The 19748-nt window shown below is 54.3% G+C and overlaps 6 protein-coding genes across 6 annotated transcripts; 3 read left to right on the top strand and 3 right to left on the bottom strand.

Moving 5' to 3' along the window:
* Nucleotides 1-255: 255 nt before the first annotated feature.
* BZA05DRAFT_450093 (cytochrome P450) lies at nucleotides 256-1578 on the bottom strand. Its single transcript, XM_051487405.1, has one exon. The coding sequence runs from the start codon at nucleotides 1468-1470 to the stop codon at nucleotides 349-351; it is 1122 nt and encodes a 373-aa protein (XP_051344033.1). The 5' UTR covers nucleotides 1471-1578; the 3' UTR covers nucleotides 256-348.
* Nucleotides 1579-2998: 1420 nt separating this feature from the next.
* BZA05DRAFT_3030 (lysophospholipase) lies at nucleotides 2999-5152 on the bottom strand. The gene is made up of 2 exons (XM_051480325.1): nucleotides 4097-5152; nucleotides 2999-4020 (listed from the first exon to the last, which is right to left on the bottom strand). Exons 1-2 carry the CDS (start codon nucleotides 4798-4800, stop codon nucleotides 3099-3101), a joined length of 1626 nt encoding a protein of 541 aa, XP_051344032.1. The 5' UTR covers nucleotides 4801-5152; the 3' UTR covers nucleotides 2999-3098.
* Nucleotides 5153-8320: 3168 nt separating this feature from the next.
* BZA05DRAFT_381186 (uncharacterized protein) lies at nucleotides 8321-9328 on the top strand. The gene has a single exon (XM_051481982.1). It carries the CDS (start codon nucleotides 8405-8407, stop codon nucleotides 8879-8881), a length of 477 nt encoding a protein of 158 aa, XP_051344031.1. The 5' UTR covers nucleotides 8321-8404; the 3' UTR covers nucleotides 8882-9328.
* Nucleotides 9329-10704: 1376 nt separating this feature from the next.
* On the top strand, nucleotides 10705-12069 carry BZA05DRAFT_381184 (thioredoxin-like protein). Its single transcript, XM_051481981.1, has 5 exons — nucleotides 10705-10987; nucleotides 11050-11162; nucleotides 11231-11624; nucleotides 11680-11755; nucleotides 11817-12069. Exons 1-5 carry the CDS (start codon nucleotides 10965-10967, stop codon nucleotides 11886-11888), a joined length of 678 nt encoding a protein of 225 aa, XP_051344030.1. The 5' UTR covers nucleotides 10705-10964; the 3' UTR covers nucleotides 11889-12069.
* A 2062-nt stretch (nucleotides 12070-14131) lies between these two features.
* On the top strand, nucleotides 14132-16837 carry BZA05DRAFT_381181 (major facilitator superfamily domain-containing protein). The gene is made up of 4 exons (XM_051481980.1): nucleotides 14132-15047; nucleotides 15107-15155; nucleotides 15228-15789; nucleotides 15860-16837. Exons 1-4 carry the CDS (start codon nucleotides 14544-14546, stop codon nucleotides 16434-16436), a joined length of 1692 nt encoding a protein of 563 aa, XP_051344029.1. The 5' UTR covers nucleotides 14132-14543; the 3' UTR covers nucleotides 16437-16837.
* An 11-nt stretch (nucleotides 16838-16848) lies between these two features.
* On the bottom strand, nucleotides 16849-17578 carry BZA05DRAFT_2913 (uncharacterized protein). Its single transcript, XM_051480315.1, has one exon. The coding sequence runs from the start codon at nucleotides 17507-17509 to the stop codon at nucleotides 16937-16939; it is 573 nt and encodes a 190-aa protein (XP_051344028.1). The 5' UTR covers nucleotides 17510-17578; the 3' UTR covers nucleotides 16849-16936.
* Nucleotides 17579-19748: the final 2170 nt, after the last annotated feature.

Raw genomic sequence — 19748 nt, 5'->3', positions numbered from 1 at the left:
GGGCTGGATTGTTAATTCTTTTGATATTATTATCACCTTTGATAGACTGCGAGATTGGGATTGAGGGTCAGATAATGGCCCCGACGGTACCAATACAGGATGTGTTGTGAGTATTACGAATGACTAGCGGAGTGGCGTGTATTGAACTTCAGTGCAACCGCTGAAGCGCCATAGACGTACATACCAACTAACGTCCATTCGCAGACTCAGATAAACTCCATTGTCCCACGAGCACCAGGCCCACAGTCGATAAATAATATATACCACCAAAGTCCATAACCAAACAAATCAAAGTGCCCACAGCTCCAGCCACCGATAGCCATAACGCCTGCATAAACGCCCAAATCCTTACCAACAATACTTCAGCGTCACATACCCATCCCGTTCATTATCAAGCCTCCCCTTCTCGGGCAGATCCTCCTTCCTTTCCGCCGTCGGCATCGCCTCAGCAGGCACCACTCTGCCAACCGCTGCCACAAGGAGTGCAATCAATCGCGGTGCAAACATCCCCTTCGCCGGGCACACAAAGCACCCCTCACCGAACGGCATCCAGCCCATCTCCCCCGCCTGCCGCTCACTAGCAACAAACCTCCACCTCTCGGGCCTGAATATCGCGACATCCTCCCCCCACACCTTGCTGTCCATCTGCAGCGCCTCCAAATCAATAGCCACCCACGCCTTCTCCCCAACCGCACGGTAGACCCGCTTGGTAGGCGGATACAGCCTTAGCGCCTCGCGCACCAGGAACATGGGGGACACGCCGTCTCTTGAACTACGGAACCGCTCAGTGCTCGGCCGCTGCAGGTAGAGATTCAGCACCTCGCGCCACTCTGCGGGGCCGCGGTGCACCTCGATGAACAGGCGGAGGACGACGCGCCACAGCGTCTCGTAGGCCGGCAGCAGGAGGTTCAGCGGGTTCTCGGCTACGTCTGGGAACAGTGTCCGCATCACCTCGGAGAGCTCTTGCCTGGAGGCCAATGATGGTGCACCGGTCTTGCTTTGCACCCACAGCGCGTGGATCAGCTGCGCTAGCCGGCCTACTACCGCTTCGTCCGCTGGCATGTACGCGGGGAAGAATAGGTGCAGGATGATCGTCAGGACGTAGGTGCGGAGGAAGGGGATGAGATGGAGCGTGCGTGTGTGTTTGGACGGGAGGAGCGACTGTGCAAGCTGCGCCATCGAGGCCCATTGGGATGGGGAAAGCTTTAGGAGGTGGGATGCGGTGTGGAGGAAGGATTTGTGGTGCTGGAGGGAAGTGGTGGTGAAACTGTTGTTTATGCCGAAGGCGGTGACGAGGCGCTGGTTGGGGAGCGCGCGGGACTGGAGGGGGGTGAATGCTGTGGAAGGGTTGGCGAGAAGACTGCGGGCCTCGTCGAGGGTGCAGATCAGAGTTGTCGTGGGCTTGCGGTGGCGACGGTGGAGGTAGAGAAGCGTTAGGATCAGTACAGCGAGAACGACGAGTGGATGCATGGCGGTGGCTACTGCTAACCACAAGGGTTGAAGCAACTGATGATGGAGGAAATCCAGAGGGAAGGACGCAGAACTTTCGAGGACTTCGGACAATCACAAGCAATCACGCTGAGTGGGGTTGGTGATATATACCCGCCAGCCCCGAAGGCAGCAGGCTCTTGACTTGACCTTCCTCTCAACCAACTGGCCAGTCATCCAGCCAGCTCGTCAGCCGAAGGTGCAATGTTGCCCCCACAGCTCTCCCCCACCATTCAGTCAAACTACTGGACGATTGGACTGGACCATTCCGAGGGGATGTTTTACATTCCCGGATACCATCAACCACCGGCTCAACCAAGCGAAGGGATTGGCCCGGGAAGAAGCATGTCGATGTTTGATGGCCGTATATTGAGACCTCTACATAGAGTCCAGCATTGAACCCCGCTGGCCCAGGCGCACTGCAAGCGCATCGGCAGACAGATCTTCGAGCCAGCCCGAACTAACCTTCCGAATCCGACTCGCCGGTCGAAACGACCAAGGAACACACTCATGTAGGGCTCAAACATGGCCATGGGTTGGTGGGAAGTTTGCATGGATGATTTGCACATCTGCTGCTCTAGTCTGCTCTGATATGCGGGCCGACACATTCCACTGATACATAGGAAGCCGTGCGGTTTTTGAACTGCACTTTGGTCTTTTCTTCGGGTCTCACGAGCTGTGCATAGGCAATCACTATCTACATTGCAATTTGAATACCACAGCCCAGTTTGTCTGTTCAGCCCAACCTCTGCTGACTTGGGTATTGATACCCAGAATTTCTGGTCACACGGGGCAAATTCCAGACTAGATTACAGACCACCACCGAAATAAGGGACATAAATACAGATAGCGACAACCCTCCGAAAGACCACAGGTTTCGCTTATCTGCCTAGGTATTCGATTGCCACTGGAACTACCTGTCCTGCAAACGCTACTTGGAAGGTTCGAGTGAGCGATCCATGCGTTCCCCCAGTCTAGATCACACCGCGTGCAGAAGATGGGCGGTGCAACGGCGATGCTAGAAGCACTACCTATTGTCTCGGCCGCGGCAAGCGATGCGCCGGACCAACTGAGAGGGTCCTACATATCGACGGGGAGAGAACGTAGGTATCAGCCAGTGCCCATCGAGGTCTGTTTTACGGCCGCTTGGCCAGTCTACGCAGTCCTACGGTAGGTATTCCATGGCGTTCAGTCCGCGGTATGGGAGGTGGATGAGGTGGAGTTTGGTCGGTCCTACAGTCATACGTGATTGTGCGCTGAGACATGGTTAAGGCACGCAGGTGCTCTCACTCGTCGCTTGCCAGGGACTCGCCGCTTAAATGAGCGAGCGATGTTTCGCCATTCACTAACAAACGAATTGCGTGCTGCACTTCCGTGCGATATCGATTGGCTCTTAATAGCAAATAATTAACTATGCCAGCAATGCTGGCTTCAATACTAAACCCCTCTCTTCGTTTATATAATAGTTTCATCCGGTGAGAAAGCTCACTGACTCTCAATCGAGAGTTTACCGGCTTTGCAAGTTAATCAGCCTCTTCCTCCCGCAGGAAACATAACCAGGTCGGAGCATACCATCTAGTCCAAAAAAGCCCTAAAATTCGTCTCCTATATTACATTACAACCAGCCCAGCAACGACCGCAACCAGAAGCGCCATTCCCCCACTCGTAACCCGCATGCCAGCGCTGGTCTTGATAAACATTGCCGGCTCGTACTGCGGCGGGTCCTCGGTTGCCAGGGTCCCGTTCCAGCAGTAGTCCGTGAAGCACTGTTTACACTGTTCCGACTGCTCCACGCCCGTCCGTTCGAGCTGGCGGTGAATGATGGCGCAGCCGATGCACGCGGGCCAGCCGTTCGCGTCCGTCACGGTAGAGTTTCCCTGCGTGGCGACGTTCCAGCCATTGGCGATGATCCCGTCGCGCTCCTCGTTCTTGTACGACATGGTGAAGGTGCTGACGTTGCTCTTGTAGGTGTACGGGGTGTTGGGCATGTACACGACGAGCGGCGGAGCGGTGGCATTGGCGCGGCCGGCGGTGATGTTCTGGGCGCTGCAGCCGAAGAAGGTGGGCCGCCGGTTGAGCCCGAGGTTCACGAACGTGTTGGTGTCCGGAATGTACGGGAACAGCGTGCCGTTCGAGATGTCGCCGTGCATGGCCCGCTCGTATGTTGCGACCATCGCCGTGCCGTTGGGCCAGTTCGACGTCGTGGCGTCGTCGTTGAGCGTGTCGGCGGAATTGTCGAAGGCGAAGATTACGTCCACGTTGCGGAATGGCTGCACCAGCGGGACCAACGGGAGGTTCTGGAGATCAGAGCCACCGTCGACGAGGGTGAGGTTGCGGATCGCTCCGGATGGGTTGGTGTCGGTGTTGACACCGTAGAAGGGGTTCGGTGTGTAGGCGGCGATGTCGGTTTCGGACTCGGAGAAGTCGGAGAGGACGCGCTGGGCCGCTTCCAGGAAGATCCCGCTGATACCGGAAGAGTTGAGGTTGAGGAGGAATTGGTTGAAGAGACTGGATGAGGTGCCCAGAATATATCTGTTGATGGGTTAGAAATGTGATGCACATTGGGTATGTACTTCTTGTCCTGTGAGTGTGGGGGTTTGAGACTCACCCAGCATTATCAAACCCGCGAACGCAAACATTATCCTCCTCCGGCTGGCCGTTGGTCATATTCGTACCCAGGGTCTCCAACGGGGTGAATGAGTACAGCGTTGGATCCCACGATCCCATCTCCAGAGGATTGAACTCAAAGACCGTAGCGTTCCGTGAAACGATCAACTCCCCAGGATGCCGTTCTTCGGCCACAACGATGGGGAACGGATGATCCGCGTTCTTGTAACCATCGGTCAAGGCTATGGATGAGAACGTAACTCCTGGTCCGCCATCCGTCCAGTTCAGAAACTGTCGCGACAGAGCTCTACCCCAGTAGTCCGTCAACGTTGTTTCAAACCCAGCATCCGCCTTCGAGTTGACTTCGCTCCGGAGATCGCTGTAGTACGAGAGCGAATCCGGGGCCAAAATACTGCTCTCCAAATCCCACAAGTCATCGCTGCTCTGCAGGCCGCCGATGGTGGTGAAGTTGTTCAGGATGACCGAGCCCAGAAGCCACGAACCACCAGAAAGGCCGGCAAAGTACGTTGCGCTCTGCAATAGTCCACCGACCTGGCCGGTACCGGTCGTGCCGGGGGTCCTGGAGTCCATAGCCTTGATCACTCCTCCACCGCTCAACATGGCCCTATACCCGCCGCCGGAGAACGCCAGCGCAACCGTGGGCGAGTACGAGTCGATGAACGCATCGTAGTCGAAGTCGGTCATGCCCGCACGGCCCAGGAAGTCCCGGAGAGCAGCGTCGGTGACCACATGGCGCTTCTCGAGGAAGTCGGCTTCGCCGTCCGAGATGTTCCGCGCGGTCCGGATCAGCGGTTGGTCCGGACACGATCCTTCTTTCGGAGCGTAGCCGCCGGACGGAGAATTCGATATCGCCCGGCGAGATACAGACTCGGCCCGAGCTGGAACAGCGGTTGCGTGTGCTACGGCTGAACGGTTTTTCCGATTGGCTGATCAGCGCTTGTGATTTTCCGTCTGGGAGGCCCAACGGACAGAGACAGAAGAAATAAGGTTCTGGTTACCGTTTAATAGTGTTGCCGCTGCAAGGGCAGATTCAAACGCGGATATTAGCTTCATTGCGAGACAAGCGCGCGATGTAAGCCAAGAAGCTCTATGCAAAATTTATGGCGACTATGTGCGTCAATCTGACGTCGAGGGCCGAGTGCGGAGTGATATGCAGTCCGACGAACAAAAACAGGTAAGTTCCTAACTATGCTGAAGGGTCGAGATGTAGGCGCCTGTGGCCACGGAACAAAGTAAATACTGGGAGAAGTCGATAATTCAAGAATGCAGGAATGTGAGAGGGCTTGCCACTCGATGACCGTAGGGAGTTCCCTAGTATTTATGGGTGCGGTTGGTTGGCTGCGATCGGGCCGAAGTGGGGAGAGAGTGGTACATATAGGTACCCAGGGATCTTAGTTCGATATAAACCCAAGTCAAGTACATGTACGTAGTGTACCTCTGCTTGTGATCAAATACAGACATATGCAGCGTTGGCAGTGACCCCGGGGGCCGGTCGACCAAGGGGACACCTTGAATAGAGTCCTTGACTAGAGTTCAGCAGTGATGCTCTAACTACTCTAAGCCTAAATAGCCAGAATACCCTAGAGTAGAGCACTCTTGATGTTTCCCTAAACGGTATTTTTCATCTACAATTTCCGGTTCTAGCAATCATTTGCACGTCTCCGAAATCCATCGCGCTAAGAAAGTTCGAAAACCTTATGCCTTCCACGGGTAGAACAATCCAGAGTAGAGTTTTTGCGATACGGATTCTCGGGGCAAAGCTCAAGCACGTGGCTCCTCCGCGATGCAATCATCTTTGCAGTCGACGTTGTTGGATCATGGGAGACCTCCGCGTGCCCATACTCGCCAGTGAAACTCCTAGTAGTACCCATATCAAAAGGCATCACTCGGCAAAGCACGTGATAGGTGGTCCATCCTGTGATCCTGGTCACAGCTGCTCATTTAACAGACCCCCGTCCGGGAACGGCCCGAAAGCTGAGCCCCCGTTCACCGCATGCCAGCCAAGCTGCCCAGATCTTGCTTTCCCTCGCAGCGTGGATCGTGAAGATCAAGCATGGGCACCTCAGCACGCACACGGCTACATGAGTGGGAACCTACATGTACTCGGGTGGCCAAAAAGTCTATGGCCCCCACCATCTGCTGCAATCAGTGGCTCGGCCACTTCTTGACCCAATAGAACGGCGGCAGAGCCACAGATTGCAGCAGGGCGGGAGGGTGTCATAGGCTACGTACGGTATCCGGCAGTTATCGATCGATCGGATGCGCAGGATCCGGAGGAAGAAAAGCATCGAGCTAGGATCCGGCGCTGGGCAGAGAGTCCAATGAACGGACCCCGACTCTGTCTCGTATTCCATCCATAGCCATGCCACCACGATATGACACAGATTCCTCTGGCAACTTTCCTCTCACCACCGCCGCCGGGCTCCAATCGTCGAGATATGTTGCTGCAGCAGCGTTGTGCTTGGAAGCCGCGCGGTCATCGTCTTGTCTGCATGGCGTTCCTCTTGGTAGACGGATCCCTAACTTAATTCTTGCTAGAGTAGCACTCGGCGAATTGTAAACGGTAACAAGTGAGTTGAGGCTTGAGCTTTGTTTACTCTAGAGTAGGAACCTAGCACGCGAGTGTTCGTTCCCATGCGGGAGTGGATTGGTTAACCGCTTCACATGCCACACTAGGGGACATGTGTCTATGTGACGAATAGAGTCAAATCATGTACCATGGTTGGCTGGGATCGTGCTGCGCCCTGATGGTGACCTCATGGCTGCTCTACTCGTGACGGAGCGTTTAGGGCCCGGACATCAGGTCAGATACAGTACATTCCTTCCCCGAAATGGCAATTCTCCACCTTAAAATCACCCGTTCAAATAAAGATTCTCGGATATATAACTACCAGAGTTGTCGGTTTTCGGATACCTAGAGTACCATCAAATGCCTGTCACGAACAGTGAACACCCCCTGCACGGATGTGAGAGTAATTCCACGGTCCACCGACGGCGGCAACCGCATCCGTGTGCACTGCTGTGGAGAATGCTACGGTAGGTACTTACTCGCGACACCGCTGCCGCTTTCATGTAGAGTACTCTATCTACATCAAAAATACCGTTCATATGTAGGTAGATTCATAGGTAAGCCGCTCGAGAAACTTCTGGTCATCCGGTAATCTCAAGATTATCACACAACGTCCACATGTGTCCGAACTGCAGCGTGTAGGATCCTCGGAACTTTATAGCCATGGGTGGCCTTGCGGCGTGGGCAAGTCTGCAGGGTGCTCGGATTACCGTATCGCCGGTTGTCAGCTCTCTCTCCACAAAAGTTTTGCTAGACCGCTGCCTCCCTACCTTCAAGCTCTGGTAACTCAACTTCTGATGGGTCACCTAGGTACCTATCCAGACACTTATCGGTCATGTGTAAGCTTCTCGAAATCTTCAAAGCACCGGAAGGTAGGTACATATCATTCTCAACTTTCAAGCGGCTTTGCAAGCAGTGTTTTTCGGTATTTGATAGAAGCGGCAATGTGGTTTTATGTTGCACGCGACTGGACTCTGGAGGCACACATCTGTTACTTTTTTCTCGCGCCCAACGTAGGACCCAGGTAAATAAGTTGCTCTGTTATTTCCCCAACAGGGAGATTCCCCAACAGGGAGATTCCCCAACAGGGAGATTCCCCAACAGGGAGATTCCCCAACAGGGAATCAAAATCATGCGGCGTTTATTCCTGAAATGAACAGACAACGGTTGTGCGGCGTAGGCATCCCACGGCTTTGGCCATATGACAACTCGCATAACCCCGAGTGGCTGGGTGAGAATAGAGTACATAAGCTCGAGTCCTCACCGGATCGTCGCCAAGGTCATAGGATATCGCTTGCCCGAGTGGTTGCCCTGTAAGAAAAATCTCGATAGCTGGCTCTGCCCGAGCAATGGCTTCGTACTCGTGCTCGTACTCGTACTGGGCTTCGTGACTCGTCCAATCGGTGGTTTGGGACCTTGGTGCGCATTGCTAGACTACCTACACCGGGCCGAAAGGCAGTGGGGTGGACACGGTGACGTGAAACTACCTACACAGTCGTGATCTACCCAAGTCAAATGCTATGATAGCTATGGTGGTTAAGCAAAAAAAGAACATTGCTAGGGTATCTACGTGCTTCGTTGCTATATAACCTCAGATATAAGCCCCAGCCCTGTCCGCGCGGTAACTAGCTGTCTCAGCCTGTAGTAGAGTATACATACCGCATTCTTCTGTGAAGTCCGTCCTCGTCGCAACGACAGCCGCCCATAGCTCGCACATCAATGATCACACACGACAAGCAGCTCGGCCTTCTCAGCTCTCGGCGCATGTCATATCTGCGGAAGCCGCAATCCCGACTCTCGAGTACAGCTTACCTTTATCTAGGATTATACGTTTACGGGAGAAACCGTTTTCCGTCACGATTGCTCGAGGCGACACCCGAACGGAAGCCTGCTACCCATAAGACCCAGAAATGCTTAGATAGAGTATGGCTCCAGAGTCCAGAAGTGGGTTCGATTCTGTCACGACTGCGCAGTAGGATCTCGGTCAGCAACAGTATGTACTCTAAATTCTCGCCATACTCTTTGTGCGCATTTCGTAGCTCGGCGAGCCAGCGGATCCGGATAAAGCGTTGTCCTGTGGAGTTCAACCGTTTCCGGGCTCTCTCTCCGAGCGCAGAAATCGAGGTGTTCGATGACGGAAGCTGTCGATACATCTCCAGTGAAAAGCTTGATCTGATACGGGTATGTACCAACTAATCATCGTTGATCAACTGGTCTCAAGTACTGATTGTTTGGTGAAACTTGGTTGATATTCAAAACCACTACAGTTTGTAGGCTCAGCCTATTCCGTCGAACCATCTCCAGTGATCTTCTGTATGAGAGTGGAAGGTATTTGGCCGAGAAAGCAGCTCTACTCCAGTCTGTACTGGAGAATCCGAAGGTGATCACTAATTTCCTGCCGAGAGAGAGAGAGAGAGAGAGAGACGACATCAATTAATTGGCATATACGACTCGTCTATGCTATACTTTAGCGGCCTGTTACCTCAATGCCTTGCCGCTGCCGACCTGCTCGTAACGTTAACGTGGAGGTGGTGATGATATCTCGTGAACCTGAAGTTGCTTGGCAGCTGAAAATAGGGTCGGTAACCTACATTAGCGGGCTTGGCTTTCGGCGAAAAAAAGTTCGCGCTTGTGGAACCAACGTCCATCGCAAGTTCTTCTCTTCTTCTCCTTCCACCTCCACCTCTTTCTTCCCTCCTCATCAAGAAGTCCTCCCAATGGCTCGACACTCAACCTCCGTCATTACTTCCTGATTAGTTCACCACGGACACGGGCTGCGTCCGCCAGCAGCAGCCTTCTAATTTGAATGGTGAGAACTTCCTTCATACGCCTCACCTTCCCTACCCCATCTTCCCCCGTTGTCCCCCCATCCCCCTCCATCTTTTATGACGATAAAGAGCCCTAGCGCTCGATCTTTAAACCCAGCTCTTCGATTGACACAAGTTGTCTGTGAGATAAGAATTTAAATCTGATCTTTGATACCAAACCCCGCTTTCTGCTGCTACAAAATCACTTGCTCCACTGCAGTTGCTGACTCGATTTCGTTGTTCAGGATACACATGATTGAAATCCTATTCGCCCTGCTTTTAGGCCCGGGAACGCTGCCAGGCGCATAGCATTCTAACAGTGACACTGTTCACAGCGACAACCCGATCGGTAAGGATTCCCTATCACTCGATTTTTTCCCCCCAAGCCGCAATCCAATATGATGATATATCATAGCTGGCACCAGTCCTAGAGATTTGTACTCTTCACGATGCGGAACAGCTTTTGCTTTATGCGCCAGTCGCCTTGGCGGGTGGCTGGTTTACCTGATACTTTTTGCCCAACTACCCTTTTTGCCGCACCCAAACGTTAAGAAGCGCGTCCGCTAACGATAAGCGCTTCAGAGCAGATTAGTCTGACGATCCAAAACATCGTTCTTTTGAATATGTTTAAAGGGACGCGATTCATTCCGAACCCACTTCCTGTGTCACCTATTTCGTTGGAATTCCGTGGGACTCAAGTGTTATTCGGTACCGGAGAGGGGGGCTGAGATGCGTGCTACGGATCTGAAGTATCACTCTATGACAGAACCACCGAATATACATGGTCAGTGGGGGCCCGCATTGCGACGTCTCCCCTGCACCAAGTACCCTGCCTGCTGCACTTTGTATCGTGATGGTGAATCTCGGGACTATCTGCGGCCGTTGGTATATAAGTACATTAATAGACCTCTCCCAAATGACCCTGAGCACTGCACCCTGCAAAATCGTGACCATTCTTTGTGTTCCAGAGTATCGTCGAACTTGTTGGTAACTGCGGGAGTGAACCAGCTCACCCGCGGTACCCCTCTTTCTCTGCGCGTCCGTGGGGGGTTTTGCGAGGGTTGCGCCATCGTCTCCGTATTAGAAATCCGACTTTGCAACGGCAATTGATGGTGGTCGATGATTGCCCAGCCCAGTTGTCCCCAATTAGGTTAATGGGTCGTATGTCATGGGAGCCGGAGCGCTGAGCACGTCATCCAAACAAAACGTGGGCTCAAATCCACCCCTCAGGAGAGAACGTGAAGGAAAGAAAAAAAAAAGCGATGCCCACCGAACATGAGCGATGGCGCCATGCCTTGACAGCCGGTGCCTCCCCCCCTCCCCCCAATCTCCTACCGTCGGTAGCGTCTGCCCCGCCTCCTGCCCCACCATAAAACCCACCACCATCTCTCATCCTCATCCACATCTACAATCCATCTACCAAACCTCTCTACCCCTTCAACAAACAAACCCCCACCACAACTTCAATCACAATGGCCGACGAGCGTCAGAACCCGTAATTCCTCCCCGGATCTTCGGATACGAGCAGAGCAGATTTGCTGACATGTTTTACTGCAGCATCCGTCTGGGAACCACTGCCCCGAACTTCGAGGCCGAGACCACCCAGGGTCCCATCAAGTTCCACGACTGGATCGGCGACAGCTGGTGTGTCTTCTTCTCGCACCCCGAGGGTCAGTTACCGTATCCTTCCGCCGGCCCCATATTCCCCAGTCCGTCTGACATGTCGTGCCTCTTCCAGACTACACTCCCGTCTGCACCACCGAGCTCGGTGCTTTCGCCAAGCTCCAGCCCGAGTTCACCAAGCGTAACGTCAAGATGATCGGTCTCTCGGCCAACACCGTTGACTCGCACGATGGCTGGATCAAGGACATCAACGAGATCTCGCAGTGCAACCTGACCTTCCCCATCATCGGTGACAAGGAGCGCAAGATTGCCTACGCCTACGACATGATCGACCACCAGGACATGAGCAACGTCGACTCCAAGGGAATCGCGTTCACCATCCGCTCCGTCTTCGTCATCGACCCAAAGAAGACCATCCGTCTCATCATGTCCTACCCCGCCTCCACCGGACGCAACGCCGCCGAGGTCCTGCGTGTTGTCGACTCGCTCCAGACTGGGGACAAGCACCGGTGAGTTTCAGCCCGGTTCAGATTGGTATGGGATTGTTACTGATTGCGACCACAGCATCACCACCCCCATCAACTGGATCCCTGGTGAGGACGTCATTGTCCACCCCGGTGTCAGCAACGAGGAGGCCAAGGTTCGTTGACCATTTCCCCCCGGAAGCCTGCATTCGGATTTGCTAACACTACTGCGCGTAGACCCTCTTCCCTGACTTCCGCATCGTCAAGCCCTACCTTCGCTTCACTCCCCTCCCCGCCGACAAGATCTAAATGTGCAAACAAAGGTCATGGACGGAAAATAATGAATAACGGCGTTTAAACTCTTCTTTTTGCTTCTTCTTCTTCTTTTGCTTCTCCTTCTCCTTCTACTCTGGGAATACCTGTATTCAGGACCGGGGCATCGCATTGTAGCTCAATATAAAGCTGTAAAGTGGATGCATGATATCAGGCAAAACCTCGTCGCGTGAGAACCTGTGCAAAACTCTCCATAATAGCCGACGTCAGGCAGGCGCGAGCACAAGCACAAGCACAAAAGCTAAGCTTAATCCCAAGCTCTTTATTACTTGATGCGCTCGATCTCGAACAACGTATGATGTAGCATGTGCGGTCCACACAGCACACGGCGCAAGCATCAATCAGAGCGATTCATTCGTGCTATGTACACACGGGCAGATGCTTCCTTCGCTCTCCGCCCTCCCGACGCAAATAACTCCCACGCGGCGCCCATCACACTGATCGGTGATTCGGATCCCGCGTTGGGGATTTGTATGTAGGTACATCACACATCACACATCACACGCATCAGATCTCGTGTTGGAATTGTTTCCGTCCGGGTCGACGCCCGCATGCGGCGGTGGCGGCGGTGATGTTTGTGTTCGCGGATACCATCTGCCTTACCCTGCGCATACATACCAAAGCAGTTATACCGTACCCACTCCACTCTAGAGTATTGTACATCCTACCCAGCTGCGGGAGTGATGCGAATCATGCGATGAGACAACGTTCTGCCCGCCGCGCCACGTTTGCCCCGGAAGATGCGATATCGATCTGCGGCCCTGTGGCCCTGCGGGTCGCGCACGGAAATTGTGCGTGCTATGCCCGTGCCCTCCCCCGCAACACACATGTACCCTCCAGCCCTCGGAGCGATTGATAATCGATGTCTGACCGCCCCACCCCACACCCCCACCCACCCACACCACACTGCATGCTACCATCCGTGCGGTGCGATGCGATGCGGATGTGCACTCCCACTCCCACCCGCAGTCCCACTCCCCTCCCTCCCACTCCCACTCCCAGTCGACCTCTCGATCCGCTAACGGCACCATTATCCCCTGTCCTGTCCCGCCCGCCCGCGTATTCCGCCCGCTTATCGTTGCAAGGCAGTTGTCGAGGGCGTCGATGTCGGTCGTGGATGCCCAACTAAGTACCCACCTACCCATAGGTATGCCTACATACCCAAGTACTCTACGTATCCGGGTAGATGGTAGATACCACCTGCCGGCCCTGAGGGTTCCACAGCATAAGCTGCGTACATTGCTATGCTCACCGGCACTCATCGAACAAACAAACAAACGAACGCGGCTCATGGGGTTGTCCGCTATGGGGTAATGAGACGAGATGGCGGGGGAAGGGGAGGAGGGGGTGCTGAGGGTGCTGAGGACAATCGCGAGATCGAGAAGTGCTGACGAGGCTGGAGGAGGTGGTAGGCACATGGAGATAGACGGGGGTGGTAGATAGATGGAGGTAGACGGAAGTAGACGGAGGTAGACATTATGGCTTTCTTTCGCATCGATATCAAAGCCTTTCTGCCTGCCCGCCTGCTCGCCCGCCTGTCTGCCCGCCCGGTGCAGCATAATCGAGCCCCCCACTCACTTGCATTGGACTCAACCCCTCCCGGTCAACCAAAGACGGTATCGACAAGCTGCACGAATGCAGATCGGGGCCGCTTCTTTGTTCCGGTACGAGTTTCTGGAACTCTTGCCGGGACTGGGAAAGGTTATCATCGGTGCTGCAGACTGCAGGTTGGCTTAGCTAGGGCTACATGGAGCATCATGGTTACTTAAGGTGTCCGTAACTTGTTTAGTGTTGCATTAGGAAAAAGCGATTAACCACATATGTAGAACGGCCACGCTAGATACTCTATTTTTCAAATTCGGTCCTTCTTTTTTCTTCTTTTTTTCCTGCAGTCCTGCGGCGACATTCTTGCCCAGCAACTCAGGCCTCCCGTAAAGTTTAGACTGGCCTTGCTCACCCACGACCACCTGCCACCACGGCCACCGCCCCCACCCCCGTTCCCACTCGCACTCCCACTACCGTTCCTTCGCTGGAATGTTCCTTCTCAACGCGGTATGAACTTGGTGAATTTATCATCAGAATTCGATTTCGCCTAAACTAGCAATGCGGCCTAACTGCCTATGTCCTCTCGATACCTTCTACCGTACTACCAGCCCGAGCTATCCGGCATGGGACGCTGGTGCTTTGGGCGTTGGCTCGCAGCCAACCGTTGATTTCTCTCCCTTTTCCTCGCTTTTCGCTTTTCTACATAGTATTTAAGCAATCCCGTCTCCCAGGACACGGCCGCATTTGCCCCTCGTCCTTACTATGATACGAGGAGAAGGTGAATTTGAAGAAGTCCCAATCGAAGTCCATCCCTCGCCCTATCACTGTCCCTGTCACTGCCACTGCCACTGCCACTGTCGTTGCTACTACTGTAGCTACCCTCGCTTCTACTACCTTAACTCTATCTTTCCTTCAACGACACTCGTACACTGGGATTGCTTCTCGGCCTGCCTGTGCCATTGAATCGAAGGCCCTGACAAGTATTCAATATACACTGTATCTGCTTACAAAAAATCTCCATCGTCACCTACAAAACCCGGACCAGCGGAAGCAGTCCAAAAAAAAGCCAATCTCGAAAAACTAACCATGGTGCTCCCCCATGGTCCGCAGACCGCCGGAGACTGCCAGATTGTGTACGAGCTTGATCGCGAAGCCGTCGAACGAGCAGCAGAATACGGCACCCTCGAGGATGAAATCCAGCGGCAGAAGACACACATATCGACGCTACCCAACGACTCGGAGGAAGATGACCGCAGCAGCGACACCCGCGGCTCCCAGGTGGGGACTGACTACAAATACCTCGAGTGGACAACACCGGTCGAGGAGCTCTGTCCCAACCCTGGACAGCTGCCGCGTGGAGTGATTGAGGTTGTGGATCCGTTTCGCTGGGGAAATACCAAGAAGAATGTTACGCTCGCTCTCTGCTGCGCTTCCACGTTTGTGGCGGCCTACACCGCGGGTGCCTACACCAGTGGGCTGGCGCAGATGGAGGTCGAGTGGAATATGGAGAGGGTGCCGTTGCTGGTTGGCGTTACGTGCTACACCACGGGATTCGCTATTGCTCCCATGTTTCTTGCGCCGCTGTCGGAGGTTGGTCGTTGCTCATCTATTCTTGGAAGCTGGCGACGCAAGTGCTAATGTGCGGCTAGGTGTACGGTCGTCGAAATGTGTTTTTGGCGTCATACATCCTTTTCACTGGTATGTCATTTCTCGGGCCATTACTGTAACAGCACTTTGGTTGGATCGGCGGACCGGCTGACTTTGTGAAAGTATGTACGTTGGCTTGCGCGCTTACCGACAACTATGCGGGAATGCTGGTGGCCCGCATCTTCCTCGGCGTGGGAGGTAGTACCTTCTCGACTCTCTGCGGAGGTGTCATCTCGGATATCTACCATGCCGAGTTTCGAGGATTTCCCATGGCTTGCTTCTCGACGGTTGCCTTGTTCGGCACAGGTGCTGGTCCGCTGGTCAGCGGGTTCATTGCGGAGTATATGAACTGGCGATGGATCCATTGGGTTCAGCTCATCTTCAACGCCGTCTTGCTGGTGGCTGCTGCGATCTGGTTCAAAGAGACGCGAGGAAGTGTACTATTGATCCGCCGGGCGAAGGCGCTCAACAAGTACCTCGACGAACATTGCCACGAGGGGGTCGACCCAGCGACCGAGAAGGGTAGCCTACGTGTCCGCTGGAAGGTCAAGGCCGAAGAAGAGCGAGCCGGCCTGTCTCAGATGGTGCGAGTGTCGCTCACGCGGCCATTCCACCTCCTCTTTACCGAGCCCGTCGTGTTCTTCTTCAGTCTGTGGACCGCATTCAGCTGGGGAATCCTCTACCTGTGAGTTACACCACTACTTCTCGAAAGAATGTCCTTGGACGGATGGATGCTTACAGTGTGGGTCGCACAGATTCCTCCAGGGTGTCCCGCTGGTCTTCCAGACATCGCACAAGTTCACCATCTCCCAGGTCGGTTCGGTCTTCACGTCGATGTGCATAGCTTCGTTCCTTGCACTCGGCCTTAACAGTCTCGTCGAGGGCTCAGCGCGGCGCTTCATGCCCCAGGCCAAAGGCCCCGAAACCCGGCTCTACGCTTCGTGCACGCTCGGGGCCCTCCTCCCCATCGGCATGTTCTGGTTCGGATGGACGTCCTTCCCCAGCCAACACTGGATTCTCCCCACCTGTGCTGTGGGCGCGGTGACGATCGGGATCTTCTCGGTGTATCTGGCAGTGTTCAACTACTTTGCCGACACGTACCACCGGTACGCGAGCTCCGCCCTCGCCGCGCAATCCTTTTGCCGCAACATGCTCGCCGGGTTCTTCCCGCTGATCACGGACGCCATGTACCACCGCATGACGTTCCAGGGAGCCAGCAGCTTCCTCGGCGGCGTGGGCCTGATGCTCAGCATCATCCCCTGGGTCCTTGTCGTCTACGGCGATAGGATCAGACGGAGAAGCAAGTTTGCCAGCGAGATCATGGAGGTGTAGTACAGCATCCCGCATCTCGCATCTCGCAGCGGCAGTTTTGCTGCTGTCTGTTTCTATTTTTTTCTTGATTTTTCTTTCGTTTTTTCTGCCTTTTTTTCTTCTTTCTTTCTCGGTATTTGCTTTACTTCGCAATACATATGGCTGCGTTACATCGTACAAAAGTTCTTGAAGTACATACGGCGGCAGAATTCACGGTACATAATTTTTTCTTCTTGTTTTTGTCTTTTTTTTCTTTGCATTTACTTTTCTTTTTCTGAATTCTTTACCATTTGCTTTGCATTCTGCGGATTTTTTTTCTACTCTAGTTTCTACATGTTACGACGAGATCGGGCTACTCTACTCTAGACGGAGTTGGGACATTTCGGATCGGGCTCGGGAAGTAGACGGGGCATGGCGGCGGGGGTGGGTGGGGGTGGGGGGTGGGGGATGGGTGATGACATAATGAGCGATGCTTGATTCGACCGATGCATGCATGAACCGATGGCTGGATTTACTCTACTCTAGCTAGTCGTTACGAGCATGTACCTAATGAGCTTGGAGCTTGGAGCTGGTGGTGCAGAGGCCCTGAGGGAACTGGGACACTGGGATACGGGACACTGGGGCACTGGCTCGATGTGGATATGATGTGTTTTGTTTGGCTGGTCGGCTGGTAAAAATGGAGAGCGGTGAATGGTAATTGTTGCAACTGTTTTGCTATGCATACTTGTCCCGAGCCCTGGGGAAACTTTGAGGTCTTTGACGACGAGCAGCCACAATACCGGTAGTATACACCCCACAACTCGACTTTCCGATACAGTCCTCCCTCGTCTTAACATGAACAAGCACCAGCACCGTCCAGTCCAGAATCCTGAATCCTGAATCCAGATCGAGCCGACCTCATGAACCCCACCACCACCACCACCACCACCACCACCACCACCACCACCACCAAAACAACAACAACAACCCCACCCAGCGAGGACCCTATATATCCGGATCCGGCAACCCGGGATCGAGCCCTCGCTCGCAGCTCGCTCGCACCACACAACCACACAACCACACATCTGTGCTACCGCTTCATCAGCCGCATGCATGCACCGTCCCAGAGTCCCAGCAGTGCCCCGTCCCAGCAGCGTACCGTCCCAGCAGCGCCCCGCACTGTCCCAGAGTTCCAGTAGTAGTAGTACCGTAGATAGTAGTCCCTCCGATAGCATGCATCCCGCATCCGCACCGCACCGTTCCCGGGTCCGCCGCCCCCGCCCCCGCCGCCGCCCCCGCCGCCGGCTGCGTGCATGCGAGCCACGCACGCCGACATCGCACCGCACGAACGCAGGCAGACACCGCACGCAGGCAGGCAGGCAGGCACGAACGCAGGCACACAAACAGGCATGCAGGAGTATGTTCACACACGGCTGTGTCACAGCCGATTCCACCGTGTCGTACCGTGTCGCGTAGGTATTTACGGTACAGTACAGTAGGCGGCGAGCGCATGGGCGCTCACTCGCCGCCGCAGAACATCCCAAGTTTCCATGATTCCATGATTCCATCGTCCCGGTGATAAAAGTGATAAAAGTGAAAGTGAGAAAGTGAGAAAGTGAACCGGCTGTATATAGCCTGTACATAGCCTGTCGGGACTCGGGAGCGGGCGCCGCCGCCGCCGCTGCGAGGATCAAGTCGTCCAGGACTCCAGGCCATGCTACATTTGTAACTGTGTATCGTGGATGGCACGCTACGCTACATTTTATGTAGGTAATTATGCATATCCAATGCAACTAGACAGCCTGCATATAACGTAGTAGTTACCGGTAGATATGTATGTAGGTATGTACATACTTGATCCGGATTCTGGATTCTGGATTCTGGATTCTGGATTCTGGGGTTCGGGGTTCTGGATTCTAGAATCTGGGGTTCGGGGTTCGGGGTTGGGCCCCCCGGGACTGGCCCCAGGGCGGGCATGCGAATATGGAAATGGAAATGGAAACGGGATGGAATGGCTTGGTCAAATAGTTACAAGATAGGTATCTGGTTAAGTATATATACCAGCCAGCCAGCCAGCCAGTGTGCAGCAGCAACAGCTCGAGCCTCAAAGCCTGAAGAGTAGGTAGTGCACTACCTACTACCTACCTAACAGTCGTATGGACGTTAGACACCCGACGCCTGTCTCAGTCCTCAGTCCTGGCTCCGGGACTCGGGGGTAACTAACTGGTTAGCTACCGGTAGTTAGCGGGAACGGGTACGGGCGACGAAACGGGAATGGATGCCAATAACTGCTAACAATCGCAAGTGCTGGTTTTTCGCCATCCAGCGGTCATCCAACGTCCAGCCATCCCACCGGCGGCCGCCGCCATGGCTTCTAGAATACATAGTACCCATATATATGTGCCCAGCATGTTTTGTGGATTCCAACACTCGGCAGATCTAGAGTGAATCCAGGGCAGCGTGGCGGTCAGGAACCTGGGAAACGGCTTCCCTTCCCAAAATATTGCGTGGGAAATGTTTCCAGGCCCGTCTGGCTGGGTGATGGATGATGGGTGTCGGGCCATCCCTACCGATAGGGCCAAAGATATCGAAAGGGAAAGGCGGCCAGCCGGTGCCCAGTTGGAACTTGCAACTTGGGCTCCCAAGCAAGCTCGATACCAGCTACTCTACTACCTATGATAGGAGGTATAGGAGGTGCCTGGTATTCCAATCCAGATTCTAGACCGCCAAGTGGATTTGCAGTACCTGGGTAGGTACTACATAGGTAGGTAGGTAGTCCGGAGGGCATGAGTCTAAATACTCCCAGGATTGTTCCGACTCACGAGGCCGCCCTAGGCACAGGATTCAGGAATGACCTCAGGGAGGGTGAAGGGCCCTTCCCCACCCCTGGAGCCATTCCCATTCCCGGGGCATTTGCGAACCAGACCGAGTGACCCTCCGGGCTCGGCGACACATCACGGGCTCGGCTTCGTCACTGGCTTCGTCACTCGCGGATCTTCACCGACTCGAGGCTGCGGTCTCCGGTGCCGCTCTATCCTTCAAAGTTCACGGGCTCGATCCTCCCACTAACTACTACCTAAGTGGGTAATACTACGGTAGTACTAGTAGCATCTAGTGGTAGTAGCGGCCCGCACACACACACCGGGCTATCGTGGACGTGCACGGCAGGCCAGCAGAACCTCCCTTATGTGTAGGAACAGTTTGTTTTAACGGCTCAGCTACCTACTCACATATGTAACCACTATTTGTCCATCCAGTCGACGTCCTCATCCAATAGCCTCTCTGCGGTGTTCGAGCGATGTTCGAGCGATGTTCGAGCGATGCTCGAGCGAAGTGAAGTGAAGTGAAAGCGAA

This window comes from Tricharina praecox (assembly GCF_024521635.1).
Source record: "Tricharina praecox strain CBS 144465 chromosome Unknown BZA05scaffold_1, whole genome shotgun sequence".
Classification (NCBI taxonomy): domain Eukaryota; kingdom Fungi; phylum Ascomycota; class Pezizomycetes; order Pezizales; family Pyronemataceae; genus Tricharina; species Tricharina praecox.
Note: the sequence above shows the minus strand (reverse complement) of the source record. Positions and strands in the feature narration are given on the sequence as shown.